At 41.4% G+C, this 25,750-nt stretch overlaps 2 protein-coding genes across 2 annotated transcripts; both read left to right on the top strand.

Moving 5' to 3' along the window:
• Window positions 1–4,038: 4,038 nt before the first annotated feature.
• Window positions 4,039–14,650, top strand: LOC144898524 (leucine-rich repeat- and IQ domain-containing protein 1-like). Its single transcript, XM_078790795.1, has 10 exons — window positions 4,039–4,052; window positions 4,499–4,608; window positions 4,856–4,980; window positions 6,243–6,311; window positions 6,380–6,456; window positions 7,157–7,267; window positions 12,824–12,914; window positions 13,031–13,091; window positions 13,915–14,038; window positions 14,354–14,650. The coding sequence occupies exons 2-10, from the start codon at window positions 4,594–4,596 to the stop codon at window positions 14,497–14,499; spliced, it is 819 nt and encodes a 272-aa protein (XP_078646921.1). The 5' UTR covers window positions 4,039–4,052; window positions 4,499–4,593; the 3' UTR covers window positions 14,500–14,650.
• Window positions 14,651–19,789: 5,139 nt separating this feature from the next.
• Window positions 19,790–24,147, top strand: alx1 (ALX homeobox 1). The gene is made up of 4 exons (XM_078790792.1): window positions 19,790–20,275; window positions 20,378–20,619; window positions 21,937–22,065; window positions 23,404–24,147. The coding sequence occupies exons 1-4, from the start codon at window positions 20,059–20,061 to the stop codon at window positions 23,731–23,733; spliced, it is 918 nt and encodes a 305-aa protein (XP_078646918.1). The 5' UTR covers window positions 19,790–20,058; the 3' UTR covers window positions 23,734–24,147.
• Window positions 24,148–25,750: the final 1,603 nt, after the last annotated feature.

Genomic DNA, 25,750 nt, shown 5'->3' with positions numbered 1-25,750 from the left:
GGCCTTCTAAACTGAGCGATTGGGGAAGAAGGGCCTTAGTCAGGGAGGTGACCAAGGCCCCGATGGTCACTCTGTCAGAGTTCCAGCGTTCCTCTGTGGAGAGAGGAGAGCCTTCCAGAAGGACAACCATCTCTGCAGCAATCCACCAATCAGACCTGTATGGTAGAGTGGCCAGACGAAAGCCACTCCTTAGTAAAAGGAACATGGCAGCCCGTCTGGAATTTGCCAAAAAGCACCTGAATGACTTTCAGACCATGAGAAACAAAATTCTCTTGTCTGATGAGACAAAGATTGAACTCTTTGGTGTGAATGCCAGGCGCCATGTTTGGAGGAAACCAGGCACTGCTCATCACCAGGCCAATACCATCCCTACAGTGAAGCATGGTGGTGGCAGCATCATGCTGTGGGGATGTTTTTCAGCAGCAGGAACTGGCAGACTAGTCAGGATAGAAGGAAAAATGAATGCAGCAATATATAGAGATATCCTGGATGAAAACCTGCTCCAGAGCGCTCTTGACCTCAGTAGACTGGTCATGTACCTTGACCATATAGACAGTAGACATTAGCACACAGCCAAGATCTCAAAAGATTGGTTTCAGAACCACTCTGTGAATGTCCTGGAGTGGCCCAGCCAGAGTCCAGACTTGAATCCGATCGAACATCTCTGGAGAGATCTGAAAATGGCTGTGCACAGACGTCTCCCATCCAACCTGATGGAGCTTGAGACTTATTGCAAAGAAGAATGGGCAAAACTGCCTAAAGATAGGTGTGCTAAACTTGTGGGATCATATTTAAAAAGACTTGAGGCTGTAATTGCTGCCAAAGGTGGATCAACAAAGTATTAAGCAAAGGCTGTGAATACTTACAGTATGTCACAAAAGTGAGTACACCCTTCACATTTCTGCAAATATTTTATTATATCTTTTCATGGGACAACACTGAAGAAATGAAACTTTGCTACAATGTAAAGTAGTCAGTGTACAGCTTGTATAACAGTGTAAATTTACTGTTCCCTCAAAATAACTCAATACACAGACCTTAATGTCTAAACTGCAGGCAACAAAAGTGAATCCACCCCTAAGTGAAAATGTCCAAATTGGGCCAAAAGTGTCAATATTTTGTGTGGCCACCATTATTTTCCAGCACTGCCTTAACCCTCTTGGGCATGGAGTTCACCAGAGCTTCACAGGTTGCCACTGGAATCCTCTTCCACTCCTCCATGACGACATCACAGAGCTGGTGGATGTTAGAGACCTTGTGCTCCTTCACCTTCAGTTTGAGGATGCCCCACAGATGCTCAATAGGATTTAGGTCCGGAGACATGCTTGGCCAGTCCATCACATTCACCCTTAACTTCTTTAGTAAAGCAGTGGTTGTCTTGGAGGTGTGTTTGAGGTCGTTGTCATGTTGGAATACTGCCCTGCGGCCCAGTTTCTGAAGAGAGGGGATCATGCTCTGCTTCAGGATGTCACAGTACATGTTGGCATTCATGGTTCCCTCAATGAACTGTAGCTCCCCAGTGCCGGCAGCACTCATGCAGCCCCAGACCATGACACTCCCACCACCATGTTTGACTGTAGGTAAAACACACTCGTCTTTGTACTCCTCACCTGGTTTCCGCCACACACGCTTGACACCATCTGAACCAAATAAGCTTATCTTGGTCTCATCAGACCACAGGACATGGTTCCAGTAATCCATGTCTTTAGTCTGCTTATCTTCAGCAAACTGTTTGCGGGCTTTCTTATGCATCATCTTTAGAAGAGGCTTCTTTCTGGGATGACAGCCATGCAGACCAATTTGATGCAGAGTGCGACGTATGGTCTGAGCACTGACAGGTTGACCACCCATCCCTTCAACCTCTGCAGCAATGCTGGCAGCACTCAGGCGTCTATTTTCCAAAGACAACCTCTGGATATGACGCTGGGCACGTGCACTCAACTTCTTTGGTCGACCATGGCGAGGCCTGTTCTGAGTGGAACCTGTGATGTTAAACCGCTGTATGGTCTTGGCCACCGTGCTGCTGCTCAGTTTCAGAGTGTAGGCAATCTTCTTATAGCCTAAGCCATCTTCGTGTAGCGCAGCAATTCTTTTTTTCAGATCCTCAGAGAGTTCTTTGCCATGAGGTGCCATGTTAAACTTCCAGTGACCAGTATGAGAGAGTGTGAGAGTGATAAAACCAAATTTAACACACATGCTCCCCATTCACACCTGAGACCTTGTAACACCAATGGGTCACATGACACTGGGGAAAGAAAATGGCTAATTGGGCCCAATTTGGACATTTTCACTTAGGGGTGTATTCACTTTTGTTGCCTGCAGTTTAGACATTAAGGTCTGTGTATTGAGTTATTTTGAGGGAACAGTAAATTTACACTGTTATACAAGCTGTACACTGACTACTTTACATTGTAGCAAAGTTTCATTTCTTCAGTGGTGTCCCATGAAAAGATATAATAAAATATTTGCAGAAATATGAGGGGTGTACTCACTTTTGTGACATACTGTATATAAATGTGATTTTTTTGTTTTCTATTTTTAATAAATTCAAAACATGTCAAAAAAACCTTTTTTCACATTGTCATAATGGAGTATTTTGTGTAGAGGTAAGGGATTAATTTAATTCAGTTTGGAATGAGGCTGTAACATGACAAAATGTAGAAAAAGTGAAGCGCTGTGAATACTTTCCGGATGCACTGTACAGGGAGCTGTTGGCCTATGTACCAGTTCTAGACAAAATAAAGGAAAAAAATATAAAAAGACACAAAAGTCATGTTGTCCTTCCTCAGTGTAGTGGCGCATGACTATTTATTCTACTACCTGTGTATTGTCTTGCCCCATGCAGACTTAACTGGTTTCATTCTTATTTTTATAAAATAATTATGCGAGTGCGTCATAACCACAAAAACACATAACATAACATAGAAAGAAGATCACCTGGACAACTTTTGTATTGGCTCTTGTTTTTCTGGGTACTCTGGCTTCCTTCCACATTCCGAAAACTTCCATGTTAGATTAATTGAAGACTCTAAATTGTCCGTAGGTGTGAATGTGAGTGTGAATTGTGTTTTTTCTATATATGTACTCTGCAATTAGCTAGTGACCAGTCCAGTGTGTACCCTCCATCTTGCCCAAAGTCAGCTGGATAGGCTCCAGCATAACCCTGTGATCATACAAGCGCTATAGAAGATGGATGGATGGATTGACGTACCTAATGTGGTATATAAGTGTAAATAAAATAAACATGTTCCTCAGGTCATCCATCTTCACGCTTCATATGTGCCATGTAGCCTTGTTGTGCTAATCCTCCACAAGGCTGCTATTATAAAAAAAAAAAAACACTTCCCAGGTCTGTTATTCATAGGGAGCTATGTGCATGTGTACGTGCGTATTGGGGAGGTACAGAGTGATTTATCAGATTCCAAATAAGTCTGCTAGTAAGAGTTCTAAAATTCCTGTTTGCCTCAACTTATAGTGAATGTGCCCCCCGCCCTTTTCTAATTCCCATGGGGAACTGTAGGATTTAGAGGCACACTGGAGCTCCATTTGTCTTTGAGCAGTCTGAAGTCATACAGAGTTCAACAACATTCGGCCATTTAAAAAAAAAAAAGAAAAAGAACTTAACATGTTTTATCTCAAATGGAACAGCACACAATATTTGAGGTTTGCACTGTGATTCATGGAGTGTTTTATGTCATTTTTGTGTTCAACATCAGGCACATTGGAGGGGCTTCACTTGGAGGAGGAGGCTGGCGGACGCTCTTGCTGCCGTCACGTTGCTCGACACAAGCGAGGATGATATCTTTGAGGTGGTGGACCTGGATGAATTTGTCTTTGATGAGGTGTGTCTCATGTGGTCAAGTGATTTTTGACTTTCCGAGTTTTGTAAAACAAACACACACAAAACAGCTCATTTCCTATTAAGGAATATTTGCGTTTAAATGTATTTTGTTTTGAATAAGGCTACACTTGAGCAAGGCTGGGCTGTGCCGCTTTGTGATGACCTTCCTGCCAGATGTTCGTCAGTGTCAAAGCAGCCATTGTTGCAGCAGGTAAGGCAGCAAACCACAATGTAGATCAGGAACGTCCAAACATTTTTCAGATAGGAGCCGCATACAGAAGGCCACAATAATGTATTTTGTACACTGAAATGCTAAAAGCAATGTGATGTAGGTCAATATATACAGTATTCTAAACTATCAAATTTGTGTAATATTTAATAATACATTTTTATTAATAATGAATTGATTTTACATTAACAGCATGCTGAGGGCCAATAAGCTGCAGGTTAACGCTACATCCCTAGTAGGCTTGAGACCCTCACTCACGTCTAACATCAGTGACCTCTGGCCTCACAAATATTTCGTCATTTTGAAGCGTAGAGTATACAGTACGGTATATAGGCTAGTGTATCAGGTGGCAGTGTGTGAATTTTGGTCCTCGTCTGCAGAGTAATTTGCTACATATCACTTCCTCATCATGCTTATCACTCCCACAGGGGCTCTTCTCTCTGTGCCTGATTGATCTTTGAATTTATTCTCTGGAAAAACACAATTACTTTGGAGAGGCCTGAAGGTTGCTCAGCGCTGGCAGATGTCGTTTTTCATGGTAGTGTTTTTTTCTGCCTTCATTTACCTCCTGTTGGATCTTTTCTTTGGCTCGTTTGTAGCGCTCTACATCATGGTAGCCAGTTTGAGGTGCAGCTGACGGGATGCAGCTGCCGTCATGGCCAGCCTCTCTGTGAACAATTTAGCACCTTTGCCACAACAAGATGGAACTTTGACAGCACTTCAACACTTTATTACAACTAAGCTGTCCTAGTTGTGTGAAGCACTATGCTGTGTTTGTATTCTAGTTTTCTGGATCCTATCATGAACATTCCCAGCATGTTCTGCCACCTCTGCCTGAATGGAGACCTACACAGGCCTGGGGGATCAAGGACCAGGATGACTCTAGCGGCAAGACAGTGTCGCCACAAAGGTAGGACCTCCAACGAAAACATGCATGCTCTGTCGGAGGAACATCATTCATTTCTTGTACCTGTTTACATATACAGTTGTAAACAGTATATGTATATACATATACATATACAGGGGAAATAAGTTTTTGATCTTTGCTGATTTTGCAGGTTGAACCCCTTATAAACATAAGAACAGTACATAATTTTTATGGTAGGTTTTTGGTTCCACCCAAGAACTGTCAAAGGATCTCAGGGACATGATTGTAGACCTGTACACGGCTGTCCATGTCATTTTGCCCAATCTAATAGACATATTATACAATACATATAATACAATATATATAATATTTATAAATGTATTGTATTACTCATATGGCACCTATGGGCCATCATGACCAGGAGAACCAGATTGTACAGTAGGAGAAACCGTGCAGTAGTTGGATACACTATGTGTCGACAGAGGTGGAGACAACCACATTGTTGGCCAGGAGGAGCCACTGCCATGGTCGGCCAATGTACACAATGTTCTTTTAAACTTGCGACACACGCACTCCTCCCCTGTCTTGCCTGTGCGCCCTGGCTGCGGGCGATGTTTTCCTGAGTGCAGGCAGAAAATAATTAGCATTTGAAAGTGAATGCGGGCCATGTGCATGTCTCTTGCGATTTTCCCCATTTTTGCACATACATCGGGAAGTAACTCCCCCTTAAAGTGGGCTTAGAAAATGAAACGTGAATTTTTGACGTGGTCAAAGTGATTCATATTGAATATGTTCATATTGATAAGGCTGTACAAAATGTAGCATGGATTGTTTATGTTTTTTGATATCACTATTAAAAGCTTTGTAATATAAATTTATTTGTAATATTTACTGTCCACATGCACCACATGCAACTCCATCAGATACAGTTGTTTTATATTCTTATTACCTGGTGCTTTTTTGTGGTCTGTGCAGCAGAACTTTACTTTTAAGTTGAGAAAAATGTTGGCAATGTCAAGAAAATTCAAATTAAAGAAATGTTTTTGTATCAAACGTAACACAACACATCTAAATGAATTGAACTGTGAATTATGTGTATTGTTGCACTCGTATATATTACATTCTGTCTTTCTCTGTTACAATAAACCTCCCTCAACACTTCTGGACTGTTCCAATCCTTGTAAAACGGGAAACTCAAATACTTATTTTCCACACTACAAGTTGCCTACAACAATGAAAATGAATACAATTATATCCTACAAGATTATACCTCATGGTGTAAACTTCTGTTCTTTTTATCGTAGAAACAAATCTGCTTCAACCTCAGTGGCGAGTGGACTCTCTGAAAGATCAGAAAAGATTCTGGAGGAATGGTAAATCATTTCATTGAGGTTGTTGGTATGATGAGTCTTGATGTCACTGTGCACACGTATGCTTTTAGGGGTTTCACTAATCCTCACACAGCTGAGCTGATGCTAAGAAGAGCCCAGAAGATGAAGTCAAAGAAGAAAAGCTCAGGTAAGAAATGAACCACTGAAATAACGAACATGCAACATTAAACTGGAAGTGTGCCTGTGCTTATTTTTCTGGGTGTTATATGTATCAGTAGTGATTGGTACACAGTATTAGGAACTCATGCCAGAAACTAATCCACAAAGCTTAATTTTTCTGCATTGTCATTCCTAAATGTCCCAGACTGTATTTCCTAAAAGGGAAAAAGGTTGCCTTGGCAGCATTGCTTTGACATCAGTGCACCTTTCCAACTCGTGTGAGGTAATGAGCTGTAACAGTCAGCAGAAGCCAGACTGTGTCGCTTCTCATTGAGCTTTATTTGAGAACTGGTAACCTAAAAAAAGGCAAATTACTGCCAAGAAACCTCCTGACAAGTCCTCCAGCCCTGACTTTCATTTTGTTGTTGTGGTTTCCAAGGTGACGTCAGCTCTGTGCCGCTCGGATAGTGGTCCAGTCCTGGTTAGCACGCCGCTGCCATGTGGAGGCACGCTGCCCTTTGATCACAACTGCAAAAGCATGCCTCCACTCCTCGCAGTCTTGTCATTTTGCTCCAATGACCAACAGGTCTTTGTCGAGTCTAACTTCTCATGGCAGCGGCCTCGCTAGGACCAGAGCAGCTCTCAGGGTTCCAGACGTCAGGCTGCGGTTCCCTGCGTCTGGTTTTAGGCCCGCCTTGTCCCTCTTTAACCTTCTGTTGCCCTCCTAGGTCCATCTGTGCATCTTGTGGCTTGTAGAAACTTACCACTCACTACTTACCCGCCGTGTGCAATCGAGACTCCAAAGAGACAGAGACTACGTGGTAACGATGGTACCAAAGGTAAGGCATGCTCCTTTTTTGGCCAGAGCTGGATGTGCTCATGATGCCTACTGCCTACATGATGATCAGTGAAACACTTGAAACAATAAAAAACTGATGTGGGACCTGTTTTGGCCCCTTAACCTCATGTGGGGAGAGGCTGGTCAAGCAAGAATACACTGATGAGCGATAATTAAAAAAAAAACATTACCGGATATAACTTTACACTTCGCTGTCCAGGGTAGGTTTTATCGTAATAATTGAGAAGCACTGGGTTAACTGGAGAGACACAATTGTCCTTAGGTAGGAATGTGAATGTATGGTTGTCTATATGTGCGGTTGGCTGGCAACCAGTCTAGGGTGTATCCAGTCTCTTGCACCAAGTCAGCTGGGATAGGCTCCAGCATATCTCCTAGTGATGACAAGCAGCTTAGAAAATGAATGAATGCAATATTCTGTTTGTGCTGCAAAAACACTAGTCAAATATTATCTATATTGCCACCACTGAAAAATCCTTTATATGAGAGGAACGTCCTGCTGTCTTTAAAGGGGAACTGCACTTTTTTTGTAATTTTGCCCATTGTCAGGGCTTTAGCGTCAAAATACAGCAGGTATTTCCCATGACACCCGTTGCTACCTAGCTCATATAAACTCATTTTCTTGCGTTATAATGCACAGAAAAGGGAAAGAAATATATGTTCATGTGTCACATATGCATTGTGAATGATTGGCAAACTTCCAAAAAAAAGTCCAGTTCCCTTTTGCAAGACTGTGTTGTGCGGAAGTTTGAGGCAAATTTCTCCCTCTTAACTTTTCCTGCCGTGGTCTCCTGCCCTGCCCTGAGGTGGTGAGATGATTTGACATTGTGACATCCGCAGCCACACTTCAAAGAAGGGGAAGAGCTGGAGGGAGGATAATAGAGGCGGGGAGTATAGGCTTTTATCATCCGGGCCTGTCTCCATCTTTCCTCTTCCCCCTCCCTCGCCACCACCAGGGTCAAGGCCTCTCATCTCTCTGAAGGTCATCCATGCAGAAAAGTGTCTGGTCCAAGTGTAATGCTGATATCCATCCATCCATGTATCTTTACTCTGGTAGCGGGAGTCTAGTCCAGCAGTATTCGGGCAAGAGGCGGGGTACACCCTGGACTGGTCGCCAGCCAATCACAGGGCACATATAGACAAACAACCATTCACACTCACATTCATACCTATGGACAATTTGGAGTCGCCAGGTAACCCAACAGAGAAAACCCACACACACACAGGGTACGCCCCACATGTCCAAGCAGAGAACCGATCTCCTGACTGTGTGGCCTACATGCTAACCACTCGGTACCGTGCAGCCCGTGATGCTGATATTTAAATTAATATTCCTCTGAAAACTTTTTTTAATTTTTTAATCACCATTACCACCATTTGATATCCATTTACATCTAATTCCCAGGTCCTGAAGCAGCAAAATAGCTCCACATCATCACACTTCCACCGCCACATTTTACTGTTGGTATGATGTTCTTTTTCTCTTGTGTGGTGCGTTACTTTTATACCAGATATGAGACACAGATCTTCCAAAAAGTAAAATTTTTTTCTCGTCAGACCAGATTATTTTTGACCTTGACGGAGGCAAGTGAGACCTGCCGTTCTTTGGTTGTTTTAGGGCCCTTGGTGGCCTCCTAGAGGAGTTGTGGGCTGTAATTTCATAGACCAGACGCAGGTATGGTGCTCCTGCCTTGTGCCGTGCAGCCACGACTCCTTCCCTCCTACCGGCACAAGTGGCAAAGAGGGAGGAGAGAAGGATGATAGGATTTAACCCAGCTGAGTGTCATAATTCCTGGCCTCATGAAAAAATATCACCTTTAATTCCTACAGACTCATTGCAATAATACTAAGTAACGTTTCTCATCTTCTTCACTGGGAGGGTAGTATTGGTGAGACAGGGCTGCTGCTGCTGACTTATTAAATGTTATTAAATCTGGTAAATGGATGAAGTACAACTGATTTAACAATACATACTAAACATTTACCTGCATTGACTAAAGGGGACCCATTATGCCTTTTTCACACTTCTGACTTATAAATGTTGTATTATCGTGTTAAACGATGCCAGAGTTTCAGATAATGACGTTTGCGCATTTGGAAGTGAGCCCTAAATGAAGTTTGGGATGGCTCTGAACACTTGGTTTCAGAGAGTTTTTTCAAACACCAGCTCACTGTGACTTCACAGTGAGCCTTGTGAGGAGTTACTGGCTCCATCCAGCCGGTGACTTCCTCATATGGACGTGCTGTACAAGCTGAGTGGGACCAAACACAGCGACGTGGGTGTGCCTGGAGGTGCCAGACCGTTTTGGAAATCCAACAAAATCCAACTGGAATAGGTGCAGATTCTGGAAGATCTTTATTTACCCATTTACTGTGGGCCCTATCAGCCATGGGCCCTTAGAGTGTCCTAACCTTTCATTCTTTTATGGTGACCCTTGCCCAAAGGTTGCACTTAATGATTGCCCAGTGCTGGACACTTACCACCTTCAATATTTGCCAACTAGGGACTACTAAAGAAAAGTGACGGAATAATTTCTTCCTCATTTGAAGCAGGGGGTACATGCAAGCGAGAAGTCAAAACAAATACATTTTAAACTATTGTAGAACAGAGTATGGGGTGATCCAAATGTTGGTGATAATGCTCTGTGTAGTGGTTGCACTTCCCAATTAAAAAGGAGAGTTGAAGAAAAAGCGGTCATCATTTATGGTGATGGATTTCAGATAGCACTGCGCTGTCAAAAGTGGCATACTCAGGACAGTGTACTGTACACATACTGGACTTACTGCCACGAGTATTCCATCTGAGACACAACAATCGTTTTAGATTGTGTATGCATTGTGCTCTTCAGGACCGGTCACATTCCAACAATGATTACTTTACTGCAATGTCTTCCCAATGGTCTTATCTGTCCTCCTCCAGCCTGTTGACAATCAGTCAAACAGGCCTACTGATGAAGAAGTAATGAAGATACAATACATCAGCTGATACAGTGATGGGGACCCATTATTGGAACCCCCCCCCCTCCTCATACCCGACATCCTCGGTTTTCTAAGCAGGCAGTCGTGGTTCCTGTAAAATGCGTAACTCGAACCACCTTGCTTCTGGAGATGAAGCCTCCTGCTGCCTTTTTACTGGATGACTCTGGAGAGGCGTGCTGCTGGCATGTCGGGAGCTGGCTCCCATTGCTGTGATCCTAAATGGACCCGTGCCGAGCTTCCCCGGCGTGCCCCTGGCCATGACCTGTGGAAAACACCCCCCACCCCCCGGATCTCTCCCAGTGCCCGGGGCCTATAGCCAAGCAGCTTGGGCCCGACAAGCTCTCCCCAACAGGGGTTAACGTTTCAGGGTTTTGAGTCAAGGCCCTTCTGGAGGTGATTAGCCCCGAAACCCATGACAGATTCTTTCCAAGATATCTGACGCGGTGTGTTTATTTTATCCGGGCTCTTTGTGTGGATGTGCTGGACATGAGTAACCCACTTGAAATGGGTATCGACTTACATAGAGAGAGGGAGAGGATGGAGGGGAGCCGCAAGATGTTTTGTTGTGAAGGCAAAAAACATAGCAACACTCCTCACATGATTCCTATTGTCAAGTGTGTTAGAGTGAGGTGGTTCCACAACCTTAGCTGTAACACCTCCGCCCCAGGAGGGATGCACTCGCTGTCTCCAGCATCTTCATTCAAACTGACACCTAACCTCAATAAATATCCGGCTTGATGGCGGAGGGAACGTACGGGTGTATGTGTTTGTTTTAGGTTGGAAGCACTGCCTCCTGACCACTTAACTAGATTTCACACTTCAGTGAAGTGAAATGCAATCGTCTTGTTTAGCATCTCGGATACAAAATAACTCGGTGTCAGTCTTTTTCACCACCATTCATGTGCGTTCAATTTCTAGCCTGTGATCTAGATTTCTCGACCTCGAGCTGAGGGAGGATGCGGGCATCGCCATGGCGCACGAGTCTGAGTCACGCTCATGAGGGCACACGAACAACTATAAACACACGTTGCTGATGATTACATTGAAAGCTTCTTTTTTTTTGCTTTGCACACAACTGACGGTGTTTCAATCCCCAACTATTGCCACCAATCCAACCCTAAAGAAGATAAAATAATAATGCTCATTTTTCAGAGGTAATCATTTAACAATATGTTTATTATTGGGCTTGTAGTTTGGCTTAGTGTAGCTGTTTCTAATATTTTGGTTACATAAAGGGAATGAATATGAAACAGCTGTCGGTATGATACAGTACAGTTGTACAAGCACAATAATAAACATATTGTCAAATGAATACCTCTCTGACAGTGTCAATCAAAAGTGGGCATTATTATCTTTGTAAAGGCAGAAGGCTGGGCACAGGAGGCTGGGCTGGGGGGGTGTTCCTGTGTTTGAAGTGGAGGGGGGGGAGCAGCATGTCATTCCTTCAGCTTGTTTGCTTCAGGCCACCCTCTGTTTCTCCTCTCGACCTTCTGATATTCACTCCGTTCTCCTCTCCTCAGCAGAGACGAGCTGAACTTAATGTGCTTAAGAGCCCCTCTTAACAGGCGTGACTCCTACAGCACCCCCCCACCCCCGACATCCTGCAGGGAGTACTGGAGGGGGTCTTGGGTGGTTTGGACAGGGGGGTGGTTGAAGCGTAAAAGTAAAGTGGACGGTCTCATGCTACATGGATGTTTTTCCCTGGTGCTCAAATGGTTTAATGATGATTTGAGATGATTTTCAAGGTCAATCATTTTTCATCATTGGTCATAAAAATGTTTTTCTGCATTCCCACTGCATCAGCTTAATTAGTATTTTAAAAATAGATTTGATGAAGTTACTTCATTGGTTGTACTCAAAAGTAATTCCCGACGGGAAACGAGAAGCACGAGCAACCACTTCCTGCCCCCCCTCCACCAAGGGGGAGCATCTATCACTTGACACTTTTACTGTTCCTCAGCAATTAACCCATGAAAAGTGGAGCACTTGCCTCTCCTCGTTGCAGCAAGCAAAGGGCTGCAATAAATGCATGATTAGTTCCAGCAATGACTTGTCAGAATCCATTATTAGCCCACACCCGCTTGTGGCTGCGTTACTGTCAGCGCAACGCAAATGTTTACTCTAAGTTACGGCCTTATTATGGGATTTCAACACGCGGCGTAAATCAGCTGCTGTTCAGATTTCTCTCCTTTCCCCAAAAAACTGTTGGAAGGCGGCTCGGACTGGAGAACCACAAGCTGCCACAATAGTCAGGAGAGCTTCTCTCCGCAGCCTTAAATCTATTACAGCAAACACACAAAGCTCTTTAAACGTAATGTAAACACGGCAGCAGATTTGACCACACACTCCTCTCACTTCAGTCTGCCTGCAGTGACTTCATTTTTATAGCCAAACTTGACAGTTGATGACGCAGGTTAAGACTGTTGGCACTTTTATTTGTTGAACCTCACCACAGCTCCCTCGCTACCCTTTTTACCAATCTAATGACATTGTTTGAAACTCATCTCAAAACAAATAGTCGCCTGTGACATTTATTGCTGGATTTCTTGTGGGGGTGCAGTTCTCCAAGCTGAGGCGTGCTCGGGGCGAGCCAAGCAGGAAAGGACTCGGGAGTGGCACCGTAAGCAGAACACTCTAAAGTGCTCGGAAAGGTGAGCAAATACACTAGATTACCTTTGATTGAGTACGACTGTATGTGGAGTGTGTGATTGTATTGCATAATAGACACAAATCACAGGAAAGACATCATTTTCTGTTTTATTCACAGTGAGCATTTCTTACCAGACATCAGTGCCGTCATGTTGAGTGGCGGCCTTCCACAGCGTGGAGTGAGTACACCCTCTTTCACTTCCAAGTTACAGATAGTATTTGATACCCTGCTGGTTTTGTAATAAATACCTTCTTACAAAGATATGAAGAGTCCAGAATTTTTACGGTAGGATTATGGTAATAAAAATATCTAAATGTTAATGATCCAATTGTATTCGATTGAGAGAATTTATAACTATTACATATAACCAGCTATGTGTTAATGAAATACCCAAATTTGTCCTGTCCCTCTAGGAAAGTACAATAGATCCCCGTTTTTAATGTGGGTTCCATTCCAGACATGCCAGCAAATGGCAAAAAATATAAGCTGTTTGATGACCTTATGTTTCTTTTAAATATAGTTGTTTCACTTTCGCTTTGCCTCACTATGGTGCATGCAAGGAGCTCAAACAGAGTGTGACATCTCAACGCTTGGAAAAAAGTGAAGTGAAGCATCAAGGCAAACATGTAAAAGTTGTGTGCTGGTACATAAGAGTATATGCTGTCTATGTTACCTGTCACATAAACACTCTTTTCCATTCAAACACCTCCAGAGTTGGAGGACCTTTGCATTGGGATCAAATATTTATTTCACTCAATCAAATACAAGTTAATTTAAAATCCTTACTTAATTATTTATTTATTTATTTTTACATTTTGCCTCTCTTGATGCAATAAACCTACCATAAAGGTTTTTGCACAGTTGATATCTTCAAAATCAGCAGGGGATCAAATACTTATCCCCACGGTTTTTTATGTTATGTTGATTGTTTTGCAGCATGCCAGACAGATTGTGTGTGATTCTTAATGTTGTCTGTTATGTGTGTGTACATTCATATACAGGCAGAAATAGCGCATATAGAACAGCTGCATCACACTAGTGGAGTTTGGGCCTACAGCAGTTTATCACCCCAACCATGCAGAGAAAACAAATGTGCACGCAACACCTCTGTTGAACTTCAGACAAGTAAGGCATTTATGTTATTGTAGAATTGCTCGGCAGCTGAGGTGTGTGAATGTGAATGTATAGCATGCACTGCAAACATCATATTTTATATATCATTTTAAAGAGTTCTGGATAGGGATATTAATTAATATATACATATTACTAAACCAAAAGTCAAAGTCACACGTCAACATTGATTTCATGATAGTATTGTTGTCAATCTTCAGAATTGTCGTACAATTTTTAAGGCTCAGCGAGTGCAAAGCGGGCTAAAGTTGGGGGAGGGCCCAGAAGGTCGGGCCGGGGACACGGTGTCGTGAATTTCTCCTTTAGCAGGAAACGAACAGCGAGAGAAGAGGCGGGGAAAAAAGGTAGCGAATGACTGGGCCTTCTGTGCGGGGACCAGGGGCTCAGCAGCCGGCCTGACAAAGATGCCACTGACAGCAGATGAGCACATGAAACAAGCTCAGGAGGCGGCCTGAAGGAGAGCCCTGTCCCTGCTAATGAGGCCTAATTGGATTCTGATGATGATTTCAAAATGATATCCACGAGGTACGCTGGCTCTGAGCAGAAAAGTGTGTTGTGCTGCTGAGCCGCTCGCTTTCCTTGCTCTCGTTGGCACACAAGTACATCTTAGCCAAAGCTGATGAAATATCGTTTTTCATCAACTTTGTCATCGTTAAGAGCTTGTCATGACTCACAAAACTCAAATTGTTGAGAAGTTAAGATTCAGGGACAACTTGGTTGGTATAGTCGAGGTGCGTATTTTTTTTTTGCAAACTTATACCAGTAATTTTTTGTGTCTCAAGATCAATATGGTACCGATAAAGCAGCAAGTTACACTGTATTCAGGCATACACTCCGAGCAGCCGGTGTGATGCCACGGAAATCTCTGGAAAAAACGCTGCAGTGCTAGCGTTTCAGGTGGCTGATAAGGTTTTTTGTATGCTGTTTTTTCCCCCCATCGATGTGCATATTATATTTGGTACAATGTGCACAGGAAATGTCTTCATTTGAAAGTTAATGTTTGTTTACATGTGAGCTCAGGGAAAGTTACGACAGGCAGGCAGATTTGCTCACCCACACTGTACAGGTAATTTTGCCTCATTGGGGCGTTTTTAAAAATTAGCGGTTATCTCAGTTATTTTAGAGTGTCATCGCATTTATCGTTATGACATTTATAAATGTCATAAATTTTTTTTTAAAAAGGTATGCCCCCGGTCTGCACTTTGAACACCACTGCCCCAATTCAACCTCTGCCTCATTCATTTGTTTAAACTGTGTCCCATTACATTTGTCTATCTATGTGGACTAATGTAATGTGACATCTTTGTGCATTTCCTCTAGAACAAGATGCTTCATCTCCTAGCCGGGTTCCATCTGCTGTGCGCAGGAAGGAATGCATCTCCTTTCGGGATGAGACAGTCAGGTGGAGCGGTGGCTGGGGTGGAGGGAAGAAGAGAGACAAACTAAAACATGCACATAATTGAAAAAAAAACATTTCAAGTGACATCTCCTTTGTACCAAAATTCACCTTAGCTAATTGTGCTGTTATGATTTGATACCTTCATATTTTATGACATCTTATCTTGTCCTGTCCCCCTCACCTCTCGATGTTCTGGTGCAAACAGAACAGTATCTGGTGTAAACTGTATACTTAGTTCTTGGAGATGGGGAGGCGGGTGGTAATTCATTAATAAGGAGAGAAGAAGAGGAACTTAATATCTGGTGCGCATTGATTTAGGATAGCAGTTTTTCTTTGTCTTGGCTTTTCTCTTTAAGGAGTCAATCGATGTTTGATTTGGCTTAGCTTTTACACTGAATGTCCTTCCCGGCGCAACCCTCCAATTTATTTCGGCTCAGAACCAGTACTATACATCGCAAATGGTTGACCGTTGGCCCTGGCCACCAGGAATCAAACCTGCATCATCTGTGCAAAAGGGAGCAGCATGTACCATTACAGCACTGTGGCGATTTAGGATTATGCTACACTATAAATATGTATACCGTTACATATTTGAATGTAATCATCAAAGTGGCCAGTTTGGAGCACAGCAACTCGTGTCCCAAATCCATTACTGTTCAGGGTATCTATGAGGTCTTAAAAAGTCCAATAATTTGAATTTAAAACCTTAAAATGTCTCTATAAAATGTCTAAAAATTTTAAAGAGGCCTTATTATGCTAATTTTCGGCCCTTTGTATTGAGTGGTGTACTCGATAACACACATAAAGCTTTCCAGATCTTCCAGAATCTGTACCTATTCCAGCTGTATTTCCTTAGATTTCCAAAACAGTCTTTTAATTTATTTCGCCCATCTGGGCACATCCACTCTGCTGTGATTGGTCATACTCCCAAGCTCTCCGGAGGACTTCCAGACTACTGCCGAAACGCACTTTCTAATTTTGTCGGTACAGGGGCCTTTTGGAGAGCTACTTGAAAAGTGGTTAGGAGCTAGTGGGAGCTCATGAGCTACTGTTTGGAAATGCCTGACTTACCGTGTATGAACTCCAAAGAGTGGTAACGTAGGTCTGTTAGCGTTTGCTAAGTGCAGACAATCTTGGCACAATATTGGTAGTGGAAATGTGGTCATTACACACTTTTTGGTCACAGTGGAGGGGGTGCCACCATAATCTCAATTGAACAATGGAGCTTCAGACTATATAACTATATGGAGATGTTGCATATGGCATCCCTCATAACTGAAGGCCCTCTCGTCTGTTTGGTAATGACTGGATTTTTCAACAGGACAACAGGACAATTCTCACCTGACATTGGACTTCTTCTGGAAGACTTGAGTGGTTAGCCTGCACGCTAACCACTCGGTCACTGTGCAGTCCATCCTGCATGTTCCTTTGATCTAAATCCAGTTAAGAGCAGTTAAGGAAGTGGATGGGAGGGCAATTTCACAAAAATGGACAGCCTTCCGTGAAGCCATCTTCACCACCTGGAGCAACATTCCCAGTAGCCTCTGGAAACACTGAAATCAAGCATTGGCATCACTTTTTGAGTGCAACATCTGGATACGGACAGTGCACATTTTGCCGTACTTCTCAGTGTGAATGCACTTATGCGCTCAAAAGACCAAGTGTAAGTAGGGAAGTGCACCAATTGAGACATAGCCAAGCTTTGTTTTATGTTTTTCTACCATTCTGGACTTGACCATTGTAATTATAGCTCTGCCCATTAGGTACCCAACCATGGTATGGCACCATTATTATTACATTATTACCTTCTGAATCTAAGTGTACTGCTTGGTGTAACATGGTCTTTACAGTCTTCAGTGTGTATGGATGAATCTGGATCCCTTCACCAAGCACAGACATGTCAGCTGATGGGCTAATAGTCCGCTATCCCGCCTGGAAACAATCACTTAATGAAAGTCCAAACAAATAGTTGGCCCTGGCGAGCAGCTCTCTTTCAGGAAATGTGTCAGGTGTATTTATTTTGATTGTTTTGTGCCACGTGTGGCGGGTGGTTAGGTGGCAGCCAGTTATTTGACCGTAAACTGATGGTAGAGTTTGGGCCAAAGATGGGCTGGTGTACCGCCACAGGGACCGTAGGGAAACAGGAGCACTTTCTCGTTTGGCAGGGGGGAGCTTCTTATCATTAAGGCCTATGTGGGGGCACCGTGTGTGGGGGTTGGAGGTGGGGGGTGGGGCAGGGGACAATATTTACTACTGTCCTTTATGACTCCACCCACTTCATCCACTTGTAGTTGTGTTTGTCATGCATCTGCCATTCAACTGCTCTTCTTAAAAACAAAACAGACCAAAGATGCTTGAGATTTCTGTGGGCATACTATTTGAATTAGCATTAGTTAGAATTAGTATTAGTATGTTTCTATTACTGTATGCTCATGTGTTCTGTGTACAGTGTGAGTGACTTAGGTGTTTATTTAGATATAAGTTCCAACTTAAATGAAAACTCAATCTATGTTGCCAAAATATAGACATGTTACAAACTCAATACTGTATGAAGTTAATATAAATTATCAGCACAAATGTATGTAACTCAACCATTTGTTGTTTTCCGTTGATTAAAAAAAATCCATTAGAAAAATACATTCCTCCCATAATAAATTAAAATATGCCTTTATTCGTCCCTCAGTGGGGAAATTTGCAAATGACATTGTATGTTAATACAACAAAATATTTTGTATAACATTCAGAGTCATTGATGATTCTGCCATCTGTATCATTATTATCGAAGTGCAAAGTACACAAAGACTCGGCAGTAACTTTCCAAAACAACGTTTCTAAGGAAGAATGGAAATGGAAGCAAAGCGACGGGTCAGCTTCCGTTGGTCTGCGTCTTTTAGCCAACGTAAAGAAAAGTGGACTCGGACTGGAGGAATGTGCCAGTGGCCCTAGAAACCCGAACCGCGTTGAGGGAATAAAGTGGACCTGAGCTTAAAGCATAGGCGAAATGTTTCACCGAACTAAGACTGTAGTTTAATGCGAGCACGCCCTAGCAGGATGTTTTGCTCCAAATTGAATTTGAAAAAGAATGTTAGCCCGGTTTCAGGTTGACAAGGAGGATGTTAAAGAGATGTTAAAGAGCTCATGTTAGGTATATTTTGGACAAAAGACAATATTTGAGCTTTACTTGTTTTTACATGTCTGCTAATAAAAAAGACCCAACAGAAACAAAGTATAATCATTAAATAGATATCATACATTTATTTTGCAAAATATGATTCTATTGACTTGGATAATTATTGGAAATAGCACATACAATAAATACCCAAAATGAAGCCAAAATTTGCGTAAAATGCAAATAAAACTCTTGTGGCATTTGAGAATGCTAAAATTTGACTTAAAACTAAAAAGGTCGACTTTTTTGTAAAAATTCTTAGCCGACTGAATTAGGCTGAACATTCTAACATGCCAACAGTACGCGTGACCTTTTGGCCTGCTACTTCCTTGTGGTTCTGAGAGGACACATCCTACAGGTCCGCTCACTGACCCGGTATAGTGTCTCAGGCGGCATAGAAACACACTCAACTATCCACATTTTCTCCTCAGTGTGTATCCACCTTAGAAGTCCAATCCGGCCCCCCAGCAACGCTGTTTATTTGGACTTTTCCTTGTGTGCCATCACACAGACCTGGTACCACCGCACACTTAAGTCAAAGCCCATCAGGATCACTCACATCTCCAGTCCCCATGTTGCTGCAATTTGACCCAAATGTCACTAATCCACCTTGTTGAGTGTGTGTGTAAGTTCAAAAAAATATGTTTAACAATGTCTAAACAAAAAAAGGCCACATATGTAATTTCTTTTCAATTATCAAAATAAATCATAAATGAACATTTTATTACGTACAAATCACGTTTTATTGTCACATTTACTGCAGTTTTTCTGATAGCTATCTAGAAAGTTTCTTTATAAAAAAAATATGTTTAATTTTAAATAAATGTTCACAAGATGTTTTTAAAGTGTTCAAAATTTTACTTTACACAATTTACAATCATGTCTCTAAATGGACAAAAGGACATATTTATAAAAACATAAACCCTACAATTGACATATAAGTCTTTATAAACACATACTGCTATGAATATCACTTAATGCTATTTACATCATATTTTTGAATATACAATGTACAGATGTATACTTTAATAAATAGAGTCGAATGGGACTTTAGGTAATATTTAGTAAAGGAATCATACTGTTTTTCAAGTTTTTACTAGTACTTTAAATGTATTATATGTCTATATATAAATATGTTAGTTGTAGATTATACACAACATAATTTTATCAAATGTAATAATACACTATGAAATGGACATGTTTGCTCATAAATTGACGGAAATGAAATAAAATGTGTAGCTAGTTCCAGTGCAAAGCAAACTTAGATGAAAATGGTGTCTTTAGTTACATGTTTGTCAATAGTTCGGTTCTACTGGGACTGGACCTGCAGTGGGAGGAGTTGTGGTTCTTCATGTTTCGGACAGCAGGGCTGGGTTGGGTTGAGTGGGTGTCTTGGAGGACTTTTGGGGTCTATAAAGACTTGCTGCTGTGGTGACTGCCGCACTGATGCGGATGACGACGACGACGATGATGATGATGGACTACATGGAGGACAAGTTCGGGCTGAAGAACCAGGCCATGAAGGCCGGAGACTACTTCATGGAGCCGGTCATGGAGAGCTTGGACAGCGGGGTCTACTTCACTAAGTCTCCGCCAAAATGTGCGCAGGCCTTCGGACTGACGAGTGGCGAGCACCGCGTATCGCCGCGCGGGGACCTACACGGTAAGAAGTGCATGAAACTTGACTTTTCTATTCAAGTGTTTATTATTATAAACACTTTGGAAGAAAAAAATCCAAGTGACGTATTTCGACGGTACTTTTCAGGAAGCTACGGCCCGGCTAAAACGGAGGACGATGGCGGCGCGGCGGCCTCCTGCTGCGCTGTGGAGGACGCGGCGGACAGGAGCGACAAGGTGACGAGCAGTAAGAAGCGTCGTCACAGGACCACCTTCTCCACCTCGCAGCTGGACGAGCTGGAGAAAGTATTCCAGAAAACTCACTACCCGGATGTCTACGTGAGAGAGCAGCTGGCCACCAGGACGGAACTGACCGAGGCCAGGGTGCAGGTAAAGAACACTGTTCATTTTTTTTAAAGCATGTAACTTTACTATACCGATTTGGGACAGCTCGTTTCTAAAGTTCTTCTTATTGAGATAAGGCTACTGGAGCCGAATGTTTGGCCTGCATGGTGGCCGCCAAACATTGTCACAAAACATATTTAATTGCAGTTTAAAAATGTGTCTATTGTCAGTAGACCTTTTTTTTTTAATATGACTATATTATTTTTATTAATTTAATTTTAATAAATTGTATTTAGATTTATAATACTGACCTATTATTGAACTCAATCAAGCTCATGCAAATATATTATACATTTTTCTCAGTATTTCAGCCTGCCTCAAAGTTGTTGATTAAATAGCTAATTTACTATATATTAGTATACATTTATTATATTGTATAAGAGTACTTTGTCTGATTACTGTTATTGTCAGCTGTAGTTCAAAACCAATGACTCATCTTCCCAAAAGTAGTTAGAGTGACTTAAGAAAACTAAATAAGTACATTTTTCTTAGTATTTCAGCCTGCCTCAAAGTTGTTGATTAAATAGCTAATTTACTATATATTAGTATACATTTATTATATTGTATAAGAGTACTTTGTCTGATTACTGTCATTGTCAGCTGTAGTTCAAAACTAATGACTCATCTTCCCAAAAGTAGTTAAAATGACTTAAGAAAACTAAATAAATACATTGTAATCATAGTGTATTTCGTTGTCATATTCAAGATTGTTTGATGGCATTTACCCTGATTTTCATTCATCTATCATTCCAAGTTATTGCTTAAGCCGTTATACATTATATTACTATATAATATCACTGTCACATTTTTACTTATTTATTTCAATATTAGATACGGAGAAGGGGTGTATGGACTTGAAATATGGAATTGTGTAAATTGATGTTTGTTACAAAATAGTGTTGTCAAACATTTGTAAATATAGTCTAAATAAATCCTACATCATAAGGGTGAGTGGTGCAAAGTTTCAGATTGTGTGTATTATATCATTTGTGTTTGACCTGATATTGAATTCAACTTATGGTGCATGGACGTCAATCTTCTCTAAACTTTTAGACCAGGGGTATCCAAAGTGTGTGGCCTTCTGGCCCACCCTCATGTTTTAATTGTCCATCTGTATATTGTAAAAATAAATGACTAATAATATATATTATGAGATATTACACTAATTTGCCTGCATGACACAAATCAGATATGTTTTATATCATATCTTTAATGTACAAAATGTATGATAGTGATCCCATTTTTATTCAAAGCCTATTAGTGACAGGTTTGTGTGTGTATGTGGTTTGTTGTGTGTGTCAGGTGTGGTTCCAGAACAGAAGGGCCAAATGGAGGAAAAGAGAACGTTACGGACAAATCCAACAAGCCAAAAGTCACTTTGCAGCCACCTACGATCTGTCAGTGTTACCTCGTACCGACAGCTACTCCCAGGTACCACTAGCTGTACACCTTCACATGTTTAACGTTAATATAAGCATCAATCGGCTTTGATTAATCACTTTATATTACTCAACATGATTGCGGAAAATACATGCAGTTGAGGTGTAACTGTGTAATGTATATGCCATCATCACGGGTCACTACGTACCTCGATTTTAAGGTACACATGTGCTTAAATGATGTTTCAGTGTTCACATTTAAAGTTTCAATAAGAAAATACTCTTCTTTATTTATTCCACTTTTATGTTTTAACATGTTTAAATTCAAATAAATGTGATATAAGAGTTCAGGTTTTGAAACTAAATAATTAAAACTTTTGGATAACCTCTGCACACTCTGGTTTTAATACATTTTAAATGGAAAGAAGATTAAGTCTAAAATTGAAAACATGTTATATTGTACCTGTTCTTTTTATTAAATTTAAGTATAACAAGTTTAAATTTAGTTGTCTCTTTATATGTTGATGTCTTATATGCTGATTATGAAAAAATTATGAAAATGCCAAGATGATTTTATTTTACATTCTGCTGAACCATTTCTATGACAGTTGTCTCCAGTCAAACTACAAGTCATATTTATTTTCATATATTTTTCATATATATGGCTCATATTTTTGTATGCATAAAAAACATAAAATCCAATTAATTTTTTAAAAAACTTCAAGCTTTAAAGAATTAATTTCCCCTTATTTTGTGTGTTATTATTTTTTTTATTACATGTTTATTTATAGTCAGGATGTCCAAAGTGGGGGTGTCCGTTTTTAGCTTCCTGCTGGTATTTTTTATTGGCCCTTGCCATCCATTCTCTATGACACTTGTATGCTGGAGCCTATTCCAGTTGTCCTCGGGCGAGAGGCGGGGTACACTCTAGACTGGTTGCCAGCCAATCACAGGGCACATATAGACAAACAACCATTCACACTCACATTCCTACCTATGGACAATTTGGAGTCACCAATTAACCTAGCATGTTTTTGGAATGTGGGAGGAAACCGGAGAAAACACACACACACGTATGCAACATGCAAATGCCACTCTGAGATTCAAACCCAGATCTAGATCTCCTGACTGTGGCCGAGCCATTGCCATGTTGTAAAAATAATAGAATTCATTTATTTAATTCATTTATTTAATTATTTAATTATTATTCATTAATTATATACTGATATTATATTATTGGTATTACATGATTTTATTCTATAACATAAAACATACACATGTGATAGTTTTCTGAAGGATTGATGAATTAATTGATGTATTTGTTATTAAAATGTGGTCTACTTTAGTACTGGCCATGTGACTTGACTTAACCTGTTTCTTCTCTGCGCAGATCCCAAACAACCTGTGGTCCAGTCCGTCTCCCGCCGGTTCCATGGTCTCGCCCTGCATGCTCCCTCGAGGTTCCCCCCCATGCATGGCCTCTTACTCACCCCGCTCAGCCTCCGGTGCCACCGACCATGGCTACTTCCCCAACCAGCAGAGCCAGTTCGGCCACGTCTCCCTCAACAACTTCTTTGGCGCCGACCCGCTTCTCACGCCGCCCTCAAATGGTCACCACCCGTTTGAGACCAAGCCCGAGTTGGAGAGACGCTCATCCAGCATCGCCGTGCTGCGCATGAAGGCCAAGGAGCATGCCGCCAACATCTCCTGGGCAATGTGATCCTGGATTCTAGAACTTTGGAGTGACTCCACGTAATAATGCTGCTCGTCTTTGGAGGTGGAACTGCACACTGCTCCTGACAAAGACAAGGCAATCTGTGGAATCAGGAGTGAAATGTTCTGATCCAAGGAAATGTTAGAGCAGAGATGAAGCTGTGGACTCTGTAGGCTGCCAGATAGTGGACAAATCCCACTGTCCTTTTGTAAGGATCCACAAGGTTGGATCAGAACAACTGCAGTGTTTCTATACACAGTGACTCATCTTCTTCCTGGACGCCATTGACTTACTCACGTCTTTCTGTGCTTTGCAACCAAGTTCTGTCCTGGCAGGTCCACCAGTTCTGTGTCAGCACAAAGGACAATGTGTGATGTTCATGTTTCTGCCAAAACCAAATAAATCACTTCATTCTTTTCATGTGTGCCATTGTTACCTCAGCCAATGATGCTTGTGTTTTCATCAGAAACTACTAATAATAATACAATGTGGCAAGAAATTAATTTCTGACATTTTGGTAAAAGGCACAGGATATGGGACTTACATTTTTATTGCAGCCCGTTTAGGCAGCACATTTGTGAATAAATTGTGCCCTCTGCTGGTTGTGCCAAGTAGTGAAATAATTTTGCTAATTAAGTAATTCGTTTTTAATGGTACATTCCATTTCTCCATAGGTGGAATTCTGATTTTGACTATCTGACACAAGAGGAATGCTAGAGTGGCTCTTGGCAACACGACCACTTAAAATGGTAAACTGTTTTTTTTTCTAATTTTTCCTTTGTTAGCGTTTTTACCTACTTTTGTTAACCTTTTAAATCTCACCTTAAATATTGTCTCCTTGGTTGGTTTCCATTTTTTAAATGGTATAATACACAGTGGGCTGAGAATCATCCAAGATGTTTTTTTTAAATTAATTTATTTAGTGTAAACATATTGAGCATGTGTAATGAACCCTTCTAACTTGCAATGCAAATACAAAATGTATAATTCAAAACCTCATACAATGTAGTGAAATATTTATAATATTTACCTTCAAAGCCCAATGAGGCCTCAGGCAAAAATAATGGGTCAAATTCTAAAAATATATATTTTTCCACCTGACGAAAGCCGATCATCTACATCAGTGTTTTTCAACTTTATTTGAGCCACTGCACATTTTTTACATTGGAAAAATCTTGCGCCACACCACTAACCACGTGCACGTGCATCACTAAGTATATTAGAGGAACGAAGCAATCATCTACGTGTTGCTACACGGAAGAATATTACATTGCTCTGCCAGTCTTTACACCACGGATACTCGACAATGACACAATATTTAAAGAAAATTATTAATAAATGTTTATTTTAAATTTTATTTTTGAAATTGGGAGTCTGTGTGGCTGCCATCATGCTATGCTATCTTTCCGCGTCCAAGGAGGTCAAAGGCTTTTAAGCGTTTACATTTAGGGTCCAAATAATGTCATCTCTGGTCCACCTGATTGATTCAACGTCTTTCAACTAATCTGTTCCGGATTTCTTCCTCATAGGGAGTTTGTTCATTGTTGGTTTTGAAGATAGTAGCTGACGGTACTTCGGTATTTTTTCACCTGAGAACTCTTCAACCAATGACATGCGCGATCGCACAGTGTCGACACAAGCTGTTTGAATAAAGTTGAAGTCAAACAAATCCATGGCTACAGTGTTCCACTTCCACTTCATGTTGTGGCCCTCCAGGTCCAGCAGAGGGCGCTGCACTAGCAAAAGTGACGTAAAGGTCTCTAGTGAGTATGTTGTGTGCTTAGTGAGTATGATTGTTGGGCCTTGGCAGAGGTATTCATGAAACACTTAACTTTACGAAGGGAGAAGGTGTGCTGACGTAATCAGTGATGTTATTTCCATTCGGTGTGACGCGACAGCTGATGTCATGATCACGTTATAGTACTTGTCGACCGTTAGATGGCAGCATAGTAGTGAATACGCGTACCAACGAGCTGTACTCAGTGTATACTGTTACTTTTACAGTAATTATTTTATAAAATCT

Source organism: Doryrhamphus excisus, linkage group LG1, assembly GCF_037039965.1.
Source record: "Doryrhamphus excisus strain RoL-2023G ecotype Guam linkage group LG1, RoL_Dexc_Guam_v1.1, whole genome shotgun sequence".
NCBI classification, from domain to species: Eukaryota; Metazoa; Chordata; class Actinopteri; order Syngnathiformes; family Syngnathidae; genus Doryrhamphus; species Doryrhamphus excisus.
Note: the sequence above shows the minus strand (reverse complement) of the source record. Positions and strands in the feature narration are given on the sequence as shown.

Bases quoted from the DNA above. Each gene is read 5' to 3' on its own strand.
- LOC144898524 (XM_078790795.1), top strand. The intron at 7,268-12,823 runs GTAAGGCATGCT...GTGGGGGTGCAG, and splicing joins TGGTAACGATGGTACCAAAG to TTCTCCAAGCTGAGGCGTGC. The intron at 13,092-13,914 runs GTGAGTACACCC...ATTCATATACAG, and splicing joins GCGGCCTTCCACAGCGTGGA to GCAGAAATAGCGCATATAGA.
- alx1 (XM_078790792.1), top strand. From the start codon at position 20,059: ATGCGGATGACGACGACGACGATGATGATGATGGACTACATGGAGGAC. The intron at 20,276-20,377 runs GTAAGAAGTGCA...GGTACTTTTCAG, and splicing joins GCCGCGCGGGGACCTACACG to GAAGCTACGGCCCGGCTAAA. The intron at 20,620-21,936 runs GTAAAGAACACT...TGTGTGTGTCAG, and splicing joins TGACCGAGGCCAGGGTGCAG to GTGTGGTTCCAGAACAGAAG.